The following is a 12858-nucleotide window of genomic DNA, read 5'->3' as shown; positions in this document are numbered from 1 at the left end:
ATGATTGTGGCATTAGTTGAAAGAAAATTTTAAAAAATAAAATTATTGTAGAATTATTTGAGGCCCATAATGTCTCAAGAAAGGTTAAATGATTTGGCAACGTTATGTACTGGAAAGAAATTGCTGAATAAGATTGATGTTGATGCCATCATCAATGACTTTGCATCTAGAAATATTAGAAGAATTTTTTTAAGATCATTTCTAGAAAATATTTGAGGTGAGCGTTGTTCATAGGTACACTTTAAGTGTTTATAAAAATAATTTCTTTAATAGACCGAATATTATCTTTAAAACTTATATATTAATTAATTGTTTAATGTTTCAATTCAATAGAGGGTTCATTTTTAGTTCACCCCGAGTCACCAAAATCTTAGGACCGGTTCCGGTCACACCTCACCGTCCTCTCCGCCTGCACAGACTCCCCGTCCACCCCGTTAGCCTGCCCCCTCACGCTTCAAGCTCTCCTCCTCTCCACCTGCCTCATACGCTTCTACCTCACGTCCCGCCTCCCCCCACCTCATGTTCCAGCTGTTCGGCGCGATACCCGTCCGGTCCATCGTTTGGTTATGGTTATGATGAGCATGGAAGCAGCTTCTTGAACGGACTGAGCTGAGGACTGCAAGAATGCAGAAGATGCAAATTTTGCAGGCAACAAGCACCACAGGGAATGATAGTTTGGCAGTAAGGGGTCTTCGTTGTAAAGTCGGTTCTTTGCTTGTCCACAGGATGAAACACCAACTATGTGGATCAGAAAAGTTGTTGTGTTGTAGATTAGTGCATGCAGTTGCAGCTGTTAGCCCAGTGTGATTTCCCATCATCCGTACAGTCACCAGAAGGAATGCAACATACACAAACACAAGACGATCAGTTGATTTCAGTATCCTTGATCAGACGTTGACACGGGGATTCTGGACGTCCATCAGTCATCAAAGCAATCGGTTTCAATCATAAAAGAGTAAAATACAATAAAGGTCCTTGAACTTGTCTCTCCAAACTATTAAAATGCACATAAACTTGTTAACTTTACCACTTGAGGTCCAAATCACCCTAATAATAAGCAATTGAGGCGCCAGATAAAATGGAGCCACTCTTGTTCAAGGTGAATCTGTAATGCTTCAGCTAGATGCCTCAATGCTCATTTTAAACCATTTGCCTTGTTTTTCTTCAAACACATAACTAATGTGTTGACAGGCCATATGAGTTCATAATTCTGGCGAACTGGCATTCATAATTTTAGCCAATCCATTTTGGGCAGAGCGTCATAGAATTCCACCCTGAGGGTGATGAGGTTCATAGGGGCATGGAGTAAAAACTGGACAAGCTCCAAGAATCGCATCCTATCAGCCATCCTCAATGCTCATTTTAAACCAAACATGGCTTGACCCACTCTGCAGCCTGCAGAGTTACCTCTAGCTAAATGTCTCGATGTACTTAAAAAAGCAATTTCAGATATCTCACATGAGTGTGAACATGGCACAGTGAGCAAGGAACACCTTTGCCCTTCGGATTGTGGGGTCATCCTCGGTATTCAGGCTAAGGGTCGTCCTCAGTATCAGCAAAAGCTTTCCGCAAGTATTTTATATCTATAAAATGCAGCAACCACAATTCCATTAATATCTGCAAATCAGCTAAATATTTTGTTTATTGATGAGCTGGAGCAGATCCAAGAAGTGTTATATGCTTAACCGAACCTTGTCTGTATAAGAGAAGGGTGGAAGGCTTACCAGCTTATTTAGAAGCAAATTTGTTAGCAAATCAGGCGCCTTAATGTTGCAGTGGTCTCTGTACAAAAGGGTGCTCCAACAACTGAGCAGCAGATGGCCGGTCATCTGGATTTGCTTGGACGCACCTCATTATGAAATCGTGTGCATCTTCTGATAGTGTATTGGGAATTTCTGGTGGAATTCCCCTACCAATTTTAAGCAAGGCGTATGTCTACAAGTCAAAAGAAAATACTGCATCATAGACAGTAACAGTATACATCCTTGGATAATGAGAAGATCAGGCAGTAGTAAAAGGTGCAAATATGGAGAACACAGATGTGCTAAGTGTATGCATTTCTGATGTTACTTATGAAAACTTCGAATTAGTCATGAACAAGATTACTCTCCTTCTTTGTTTGTGTGTGTTCACTATGGTGTATGAGATTTGCATTCGCAAACATATGTAAACAACAAAATCATCAATCTGGGAAGGTAGTCACGAATCTTCTCTCTTTTCTAAGTTTAGTGATATGTGCTTCTCCTGTGTAGCAGAGTTTAAAACTTTTAAATTACATTTCTTTTAGTATTTTATATACACCATCAAAAAATATTTTATACATAAATTTAGAGAATTGTTGCTGCTAGTCCAGTAAAAACTAAGATGACATTGTCACTAACCCATTCCATATCAGGGTACGGAACTCTGCCAGTCAGCATCTCCAAAACTGTGCAGCCAAGACTCCATATATCTGCTGGAGGTCCATGTGGCTTAGCCTTGGCAACCTGAATGAGAAAAATCCATCAGAAAATGGTCACACTTGGTACAATAAGGACAGAAGTAAAATGTTATGCAGATATTGGTTGCAACTTGTAACACCAAAATTTATCTAGTAACTTTCCGTGACAGATAAATTATCAGTTTGAAGTCCCATCTCTCCATTTGTAACAATGCTTAATATCTAAATCTTTTTTAAGTTACAATTTACGGCTACTGGTTTGATTTCTGAAAAACTGATTCATGAAGTATGGGCTTGCCATTGTCAAGTTACTAAACCACCGAAACAGGCATCATTTTAGTTTGAACTCCCTGGATGGTTGGCGATCTCCACTTGAACTATTAGACTCATATTCCGCATTGATTGGGACCATAAGAAAATATTCAATGCAATGCTAGAAAAGTAAACTAAGATGAACACAGTAGATCAGACATACAAAATATGCTTTAAACTTTTCATCCTTTTGACATGTAAGAACTAAGAACATAATTGTTTTAAAAAAAGAACATAACATGATATTGAATGATCAGTAAGCTGTAGAAATAGCACCACAACACAACTGCAAAGACTAACCTCAGGGGCCATCCAGTACACAGTTCCCTTGCTAGATCTTGCCTGACTCAAAATTGACATCTTGGACGTGCAGATTAAAAAGGGTCAACACAATATGGAGTACAGTGATAATTCACAGGGTGTTTGTTAGAGTGAAATAGTACCTCCTTTGCAAGTCCAAAATCTGCCAATTTAACCAATCCATTTGCATCAACTAGTATATTGGCACATTTGATATCTCTGGTAATATAAGGAAAGAACATGGTCAATAGTCGGAAAGAATGAAGATGCGCAAATACTTTTTAGACTGAAGGTAATACTCATGGCCCTACTTTAAGAAAGCCATATGTCCAGTACAGAAAGTCAGAAAGAAAGAGACAACACAGAAATAAACAAATGGACAGGGCAAGCAGAATAAACCTTGGATACACACTAACAGAACCCCAGAACATTAGAGAAAGAAAAATAAGTCTAAGCCTGTAATTGCTCACAAAACAAGTCTCATAACGATAGAAAACCATCAGCTTGACATCTTGAATCAGCAAATATTTGAACATAGAAAAAAACTGAAGTAGACAATCAAATTGATAGAGCATTCTACTAACTCACCTGTGCAGCACATTGCGCTGATGTAGATAGCTCAAACCATTCAGAATTTGCCTTGTGTATGCTGAGACTTGTGAATCTTGTAAACGGTATTTTTGATATAAAGCTGCCAAAGAGCCTTGAGTAACAAGTTCAAGAAAAATATATAGCTTCCCATCTTCCTGCAAGACATTCATCTCACAAACATAAACCAAAAAGGAAAAACTGCAGTTCATGTTGGACAATGCCATATGATTGGAGATAGGATGCAATGTAAAAACAGCATAAAATGGAATACAATAGAGCAATCTCCCCATGGAGCAAATCTCATCAGACATCAGAAAATAACAAAAAGTGCATGCTTGTAGTAGTTAATTAAGAGCCGCAAGCAATGAGAGGAGCACCTTATCTGTTCCAAAATACCGAACTATATTTTCGTGCTCCAAGCGACTCAAGAGGGATATCTCCTGAAATAGTAAAATAAAATGATTGACTAGTCTCAGTGGAAATCGAGAAAAATCAATGTCTGCTTGAGCAACATAATGTTTGGAGCAGGTTAACCAACATAATTTTCAAGCATGCATAACCCATAACTCACATGCTCGAGCTGACAAATGCGTTGTTTTGCATTCAGTCCTTGGTCAAGTAAGGATACCTCCTTGACAGCAAAGAAAAAACCGTCACTGTAAAAGAAATGTTAGAAATCAGTCAGTGAAACAATATGTTGCAGAAAATGGTGTGATTCCCTGAAACTGCTTGGATTTTTTTTTTATGCTAACTAGCCTAACTAATTGCAATGATCATACAAATTTTGTGAAGTCTAATATTGTTCAGTTCCTAAGAAAATGACAAAGTGATAATGCCTGACAACATCAAGAAATTGTATCACAGACAACCAGGGAAAACATTGATTTTCTGAATCTAATATATTGTTTTTGGCACAGAGAAACCTTATTGCGTGAAAGCTCAGATGGGACATCAAACTTTGCATAAAATGCAAGGATAGACTGCAATCCAACAAATAAGAGTTGACTCAGTCAACGGCAAACTAATGTCTGATCCTCTTTCGTTTGATCAACAATTACCGCACCTAAAAAGAGAAGCATGTATTGATTGCAATAGATGGAAAATTTGTTATTTAGCACCGCAAGATCCAAACTATGCACATTTATCAATGACCTTGATAACCGATACACTAAATCATAACTGCAATTTCAGCAGCATGTACTAATTCCAAAATTCTATTCCACATAGACCAAAACTATAGCCGTTCTTCCTTTGTCCTCTTCATTGTAGTAACTCAAAAAAAACATATAATGACATAAATAATAGCACAATAAAACAAATTAGTTAATTATAACAAAGTAGGGGAATCCAAACTCACTCGCTGATCGCCTCATACACAGACCCAAACGATCCGCTCCCAAGATGCCCTCCCTTGAGCCAAGACGTGATGGTTCTCTTAAACCGCCTGTGTGGCGACGGTGAGATCAAATGCTCAATGTCACAAGAAGTGGACTCTGCTACAACTTGAACCACGACACCGGTTGTCTCCCTTATCGCCTCCACAACCACAGGTTTTCTCCTCTCCACTCGCAGCGGATCCACCTTGACCGCATTGACTCTGCTGCTCGATAGCCTGGTTTTCTCTTTGTCTGCATTCCCCGCCTTCACCACGGTGGCAACCTCTCGTCTGGAAGCTTCAGCCACCTCCAATTCGACAACTCTGCTGCTCGATTCAGCTCCATCCCCTTCGTAGGATCGTGCAGAAACTTCAACAACCTCTGCTTTGACTACTTTGGTAGCTAACACAGGTTCCTCCCTCAGCTCGGCTGTATCCAGCCTCGCTGCGACCACGACGTCCCGTCCAGAAACATCTGGAAGCTCCGGTGATGCGGACCCCTCGGCGCCCGCACCCCGTCCCAGGGACGCCTCCAGCGACTCTCGGCGCCGGCGGGAGAGATCGGGGAGGTACGCCATGGCGGCGGCGTAGATGGCTGGGGGGATGGTGAAGTCCTCGGGGCCCGAGAGGCCGAGCTTGCGGAAGAGGTCGGCGACCTCCGCGCCCGCGCCGCGGCCGCAGCGGATGCGGAAGCTGGTCTGCGACGCGAACTCGGAGCCGAGCTCGGCCGCGGGGCCTTCGTCCTCGGCCGGGTAGGAGTGTTTCATCGCGTTGGTGCGCGCGAGCTGCGGCCGGGGGCGCGGGCGCGGGCGCTGCGGCGCCGCCATGGGATGGGCTCGGGCACCTCCGCTCCGCTCCGGCGCGTTGGCGGCGGGGCTTGGCCTTGCGTGGGGAGCGGGGCAGAGCAAGCAGGCGCACCGAAACGCGCCGGCGCGTGCGGAGTGGACTTTGACAAGGGAGGGGTTTGCGCTGGTGCGAGCGCCGAGCGGTGCTGCGACCTTGCGAGGTGCCGCGCGCTATGACCCGGTGCGGGTGTGGTCGTCGCGTTGGGGAATGGCTGGAGGGGAGGGGAAAGGTGGGGTGGCGCCGCGTGTCTGTGGTCGTGAGCGGCGGAATGGGAGCTAGCGACCGACCGGTCTCGCGGTTGCACGTTGGCACGGCCTACGCGTCCGGAGGATGGGTGCACTGTATCTACGGATGAAAACGGACCGTAAGGCCGGATTGAGGTTGGCTAGCTTCTTAAATTTTTAGGAATGAAAAATAAGAAAAACAGTAGAAATAACTGTTTAAATGGAGTGTAGAAAAAATATAGGAATTTGAGGAGAGACAAAGACATAAAGAAACTTTCTAAGTGGTTAAAGGATTTCCTCCAAAATTCCTATCAGTTGAGGCATTTCATAGGATTCTGCCATATTTAATCCTTTGTTCTAAAGGGCCATATAGGAAAAAATTCTATAGGATTCAAATTCTACAAAATTCCTTCAAAAATCCTTGTTCTAAAGGAGTCCTAACTGTCGCAAAAATCATCTAACCATTTTTATTTTCATATTTTCTCTTAAAAATAAAATCAAATGGAAAAATTGACAATATCGGGTACGAACTCGAAAATATCGGATATAAAAAATGAACCAATCCGAACGAAAACACCCATGTATCGTTCGGGAACCGATAATTCAAATCGGGAGCATCGATCCGTAAAACTATGACTTCAAATATTGACGCGACACATAATTAATTCATACCAATAAAAATAATTCATACCAAACACAAATAGACCACATAATGACATAAGTCTTAAATAAAAAATAATCACCATATTGCAACTCGAGTACTCGACATAATATATAGTCACACAAAGACTAGGGTTGAAGACGACATAAGCGCATTAGCTTGGACGACATCAGCATGTCGATAGACAATTGAGACTTGGCCACTGGGGTCTGAGTGAAGTTTGGGTTGTCTTGCTCGGCTTCACTTGTGGGTTTTATTGTGATTTGTGAAATTTTATCTCAATTGGAAAAAGGGAAATCCAGATGGAAAATTTCTGATTAAAAATGGGATGCTGACAATACGGTCGAAAAAACAATAAAATTGTTTCCGTCATGTTTCCACGTAAGCCCCGAAAATCCAAACACGGCCAAAAAAAAATATAGAAAACATTCATCCCTAACTGTATTACCAGGACCTTACTGGGGGATAATCCTTGATAATGAATCCAGGTATACCAGTTGATATGTGTGTTGATCAACGTTTCTTGAGGTTGGATCTAATGGTCTCAAGAATACAAGAATTTTATGTAGGCTTAAGTCTCTCATGAGATAATAATCCTATGTTCTATGTATTTTTTTATGAATTGGATGAACTCATTATGGAATATGTTTTTTATATCCTACAAGTCAGATCCTCCCTCTTTATATAACATGAGAAAATATGCACATACAAAATGTGTCGTGTCGAACTCTATAGCAGACCTACATATGACGAAGCCAACTACTCATATCTCGTCATGACGAATGATAGGCATGTGTGTCTTGCTCTAGTCGTCCTGCATGCCCCGTCTCATCACCGAACGCCATCAGCTCGTCTCTGAGGTCATCCTATAGTATTAAATTTTACAGGACAGGTCACTACACTATCACGCTTACCTACGACCTTGCTCGTCGAAGGGAGTGTTTGGGAATAAAAAAATACTTGAGTGGGTAACATTAAATATGATTTAACCGGTTAGGTATATACCTGTCCTGAGAAAAACCTCTATCCCGGACGCAAGGTGAAATCATGGTTGTCGGAGGATGAACTCATGTCGCAGGGATCCCGAGAGACCCCTTTTTAAGGATTCGGCCAGGGGGATGATCCTGAACGAGCTCGTCGGGGAAATAAATGGAAACGAAAATAAATGCAACGGCCGGTGGTGTGGGATGATCGACCTAGTGCAAAAAAGAGATAAATGCACCGGGGTTTAGACAGGTTCGGGCCGCACGGGGGCGCAATACCCTACTCCTGTGTGAGTGCAATATCTTTCTTTGAAGGGAATTCTTCAAGGATGTGTCTGGTTACAAGGGTGTATTGTCTACAGAGAGCTTGAGGCTCCCGTGCTCTAGCTCTGCTCGAGCTTGCTTGTGATGTTCTTCGTCTCTTGTGGTCTCTTCTCTTGATCTCGTTCTGTCTAGCTTAGTTGTTTCTTGGCTTCGCTCTCTTTCCTTTTATACACACGCAGACCTCGGCTTACCCCAAATGGGAAAGAGGGGGTGCGAGTGCCAAGGCGCCACGGAGAAAGGCGTCATCATTCCGTCTCGGCGAAGTGACAGGGGCGGTGGAAAAAGGCGGCGCGCATCCGACCACCTGCCACTGTGGACGTCCTCCGGCGCCGTTGAGAGGGCCCACCGGGCGGCCACAGAGGCGCCCGGTGCGCCCACCCTGTCTTGTTCTTCTGTCAGGGCAGGGTGGCAGGCGGAACGCTTTGATCCTGGCAACGTTATCCTGAGGTACTCCGGATGATACGGGATGGGACTTGTGCAATTAATGGACCCATGCCCCCCTGCCAAAGTATGGCAGGGACTGATACCATGGCATGGGCAGCTGAGAATGTCAGGATGTCAGGATGTCAGGCCGCGCGTGCCCATTAAATGCGGCATTGGACCTTTGACTGGCTGACACCCCGCCGACGGGTTCCTTCGGGTCGTCGGGGCGTCAGGCGATCTTGCGCGAACCTTCGGGGAACCGAGTGCTCGGGAGCTGCCACGTGCAGCCCCGAGCACTCTCTCCCGAGCACTCCTGTAGGACCCTTCGGGGAACCGAGTCCTCGGGAGCTGCCACGTGCAGCCCCGAGCACTCTCTCCCGAGCACTTTTGTAGGACCTCTCGGGGAACTGAGTCCTCGGGGGCTGCCACGTGCAGCCCCGAGCACTCTCTCCCGAGCACTTTTGTAGGACCTCTCGGGGAACCGAGTTCTCGGGGGCTGCCACGTGCAGCCCCAAGCACTCTCTCCCGAGCTCTCCTTTAGACCCTTCGGGGAACCGAGTCCTCGGGGACTGCCACGTGCAGCCCCGAGCACTCTCTCCCGAGCACTTGGTTGTTCGGCCCATCGGGGGACTATGGTACTTGGGGGCGAGGGGGAACCCTTCCGAGCACTTTCTTCCCGGTACTTGGACTCTGTGGGTCATCGGGGAACTGGGGTGCTCGGGAACCAGAGGCTGTGGCCCCGAGCACCTTCTCCCGGAACTTAGATTTTTCTCATCCTGCAGGGGGGACCTCGCGGGATGGTGATACGTGACGGACGGCCGGTCCGGTCTCGGGACTTAGGGACCCCTGGTTCCCGATACACCGACAATGGTCTTGAGGGTATTCGTCTGTCGGTTGACATATGATAGTGTGGGGCTCGCCATAGACACTGCTTACCTATTATATCGACAACCCAGAGCATTAGGTCGTATGGATTAGAGTGAAATTCCTGTTCTGCGGTTACACGTAAGCAGCCCAATTCATGTGCCGACCGAGGCGGCCCATAGAGCCTGTCTACTAGCATGATATAAACATTTCTTGTTAAATTTTTTTCTGAAAATTTTTCCTCACTTTTTTCTCAAAAGTTGTGAGCTAAACTTTTTCTCAATTTTTTTTCTTAAAATCTGAAAAGTTTTAACAGAAAACTTTTTTTAAAAAAAGATGGGAGGAAAAAAATTCCAAAAAAAGGAAATTTGGGGTTGTCTGGGTGGTTTACGCGGACGCTCACGCGTGCACTGACTAGCAGTATCCCGATTGGAGCGTCCTGGCGCTGCACATCAGCGAAGCGACTGAGAAAAAAAAATCAGGCATAGATGGTCGTCGACGAAAATATCAGATGGAGGTCAGAACCGTACCGTGTGGTCGCTCCACCCAGTCATGGTCAACGATATTTGTGTATCGTCAAACCCAACAGCAATCGTCAACGATGGATGTCGTGTCACGTGTAGTTGTACTCCTATATATTTACATACAGTGAAGGGCATGTACAAACACTCGTGCGGCTAACCTTAAGCAGTTTATCTCATTCATGAATCCAGCGCGACCGACTTCCCCTTCTCCAGACAATGTGACGATGATTCTGAACTTCTAGAAAGGAACATGGGTGAAGCAACTAGTTCTTTCACCACTAAAGCTTTGTTATTTTCTGCTTCTTGTTCTGTTTTTATTATTTTTAAAAGCTACAAGAATAAATGGGTTTATGAAGAAGTCGGAAGTTTACTTTTAAGGAAAATTATCTAAAGCTGAAAAACTCGTTGAGAGACAATTTTTTGAGAATATATGTTTTGATAAACAAAATATTTATTATAGAAACTAACAAACTATTTTCAAAAATAGCTTTTCAGACAGCACAAAACATATCTTTTCAGAAAAGTCTAAAAGCAAAAGTCCAAACAGACAGGTCCTAAGGCCTTGTTTGTTTTATGCTTCTGGTTCTGCTTCTGCTGCTACCAGAAGTTGGAACAAACAAAACTATAGAGAAGTGATTTCTAGAAAAGTCAGAAGCTCATTTCTGAGAAAAATTAGCTAAAATTAAGAAGCTCGTTGAGAGATGTTATTCTGAGAAACTGTGTGCTAATAAGCCAAAAAAATTATTTTAAAATCCAACAACCTATTTTTGAAAATAGCTTTTCAGACAAGCCAAAAACGTGACTCTTAAAAAAGCCTAAAAATAAAAGTCAAAATAAACAGACCCTAAATATGAACGTGACAACATGAACCTGGACCCAATGACGCATCAAATGAATAGGGATAACTAAGCAGCTTAGCTCGTTAGTGCCTGCGGTAGTGAGACAGTCACCTAAGCTTGAACCCGAGGCACACCAAAGGTTCGGTATCCACTTACTTTAAAATAAAAAGTGTAAAATACAGTAGTAGTTATTGAACTTATCATGCTGTGTTATTTAGGTTCACAAACTCTAAAAATATATTTTTAGACCATTAATATTGTCAAATCGTGTCAATTAAGTTTATACCAGTTCAAAGGGGATCTTGACGCTGACGTAGCATACCACGTGGTGCCTGTGTGAATCTGATCAGACTGAGGCGTTATGCATTCCTACCGATCAGCTACTATCTACCTATTTCTTGCTCCGGCCATGCCCATCGCCGGCTTGGAGCATGACCTCATGTATGTTCTTGATAGACTTTGAAGAGAGAGGAGCTAAAAACTCCTGCTAAACTTTTATAAGAACTTGTGCAGCGATTCACTTCTAAGCGAGACTTAAACTAACGAAAATTCTAACGTCGATTATTTTCAAAACACTAGCAGAAGTTAAAACCACCATAGGAAAAATAACAAGTACTAAACAAAGCTTATGATTAACATGATGCATGATCATGCTTAATGACATGCTTACGGGTTTTGGGATGTGACGGTCGGCTAGCAAGCGCACGTGGTGGCCCTTCGAGCTCAGCTGGAGGAACTGCAGGCACACCTGACGCCGATCTAGGCAGCGGTGGAGGATTCACAAACAACATGGATCTCGTCAGCTTGTGCGCATCAGTGGCCCCGCATGCTGCCGGTTCATCGGCGGTTGCAGACGCTGTCTCCGCCCGATGGGCGGCGATGCTTGAGGCTACCAACATGGCGCCAGGGCTCCCGGGGTCCGCGCAGCCCCCAGTAGGGGAACCCACTCTACCGCAGGTGCTCGAGCAAGTCATGGCGTCCTTAGGAATACGTCAAAAATGGACTCACCGGCGATGGAGGCTGGGAGTGCTGGGCTTGACAGGAGCGGGCTCAAGAACGAGGGCAAAAAAGAACAATGGTGCCAGATAAGGACGTCACTCGGCCAAGACCCCTACTTTGTAGACCCAGGATGGGGTGTGCTGCCTCCCTTAGGGCATGTGCGCACGCCCCATCCCGTTCGTTCCCCCACGGTCATAGGAAAACTGAACCACTCTCCACAACCCTCTAATGCCATGGTGCCATGTGTCCTACTACCGCCTGGCATGGCATAACTATACCACTAACTACCAGCTGCATTCAATGCCTTCTCTCGCAAGCGACATGGGCATTCGGCCCCCATATATTGGACTAGCACTTGCGTGATCCATATCAACTTAGAGGACCAGGGCCCCTGGCGAAGCCGAGGATCGTCGGAGACCCTGCTCCTAAGACCGCAGGGTCACCCGCTCTGCTGCCCGCCCTCACGAGAGGCTATTATTGGGGGGTTATCATGAAGAACCCCCGAAGCCCTCGGCTCTTTTAGCATGTGTCCATGGGCATGTAGGCTTAGGACCCCTCCGGAGTCCCTAAGCTCCAAAGTTGCCTTGGAGCCTCAGCTCCGGAGTCTGCAGATCCCAGGAGGCCACTGACCCCTGAATCCTGGGGGAGCTACTAGGCCTTTAGAAAGATCAACCAGAGGAGGACCCGTCAGCCGCCTTCTGCCTACCATAAGATGGCCTGCATTTAATACTGATTTATTCAGCGATAGACCTGACACCTTGTGCAGAGCGACGGCGCAACAGACATCCAATTGCGATCACTTCACTTGCTGCTACTGTTGTGCCATGATCAGATGATATCATCAAGGTAGATCCAGATTTACCTGGGCATAAGCCGTGTATTACCAGGCTGGCCCTAAGTCCAGTTGTTTAATGACAATTTGTATTTCTACCCCTTGCAGGGGTGTGTATAAACACTTATCCTCTGTAAGATACTAGAAATACAGACTATATGTACACAGTAAAAGAGGAGTTTAGTTCATAGAAACACATCTTGATATTACTTTACTCTCTATTTCTCCTTCAAACTTGAGTCACTTTTGTAAGTTGTCTCTCACCGTATTTTGTTCGTCAGAGAGATATATTTTCTACCGGAGGCACTAATATTTTCTACC

The 12858-nt window shown here is 44.7% G+C and overlaps 1 protein-coding gene across 2 annotated transcripts; it reads right to left on the bottom strand.

Moving 5' to 3' along the window:
- Positions 1 to 915: 915 nt before the first annotated feature.
- LOC133919887 (mitogen-activated protein kinase kinase kinase 1a-like) lies at positions 916 to 6150 on the bottom strand. Of its 2 annotated transcripts, XR_009909977.1 has the most exons (10): positions 5001 to 6150; positions 4215 to 4299; positions 4021 to 4083; positions 3641 to 3798; positions 3196 to 3271; positions 3053 to 3112; positions 2382 to 2486; positions 1725 to 1935; positions 1494 to 1583; positions 916 to 1395 (listed from the first exon to the last, which is right to left on the bottom strand). XR_009909977.1 is itself a non-coding variant. In XM_062364436.1 (9 exons), the coding sequence occupies exons 1-8, from the start codon at positions 5843 to 5845 to the stop codon at positions 1765 to 1767; spliced, it is 1563 nt and encodes a 520-aa protein (XP_062220420.1). In that variant the 5' UTR covers positions 5846 to 6150; the 3' UTR covers positions 916 to 1583; positions 1725 to 1764. The 2 variants fall into 2 exon arrangements, 1 of the variants encoding a protein (XP_062220420.1); XM_062364436.1 differs by having other exon boundaries at positions 916 to 1583.
- Positions 6151 to 12858: the final 6708 nt, after the last annotated feature.

This window comes from Phragmites australis, chromosome 5 (assembly GCF_958298935.1).
Source record: "Phragmites australis chromosome 5, lpPhrAust1.1, whole genome shotgun sequence".
Classification (NCBI taxonomy): domain Eukaryota; kingdom Viridiplantae; phylum Streptophyta; class Magnoliopsida; order Poales; family Poaceae; genus Phragmites; species Phragmites australis.
This window is presented reverse-complemented; position numbering and strand designations above follow the sequence as displayed.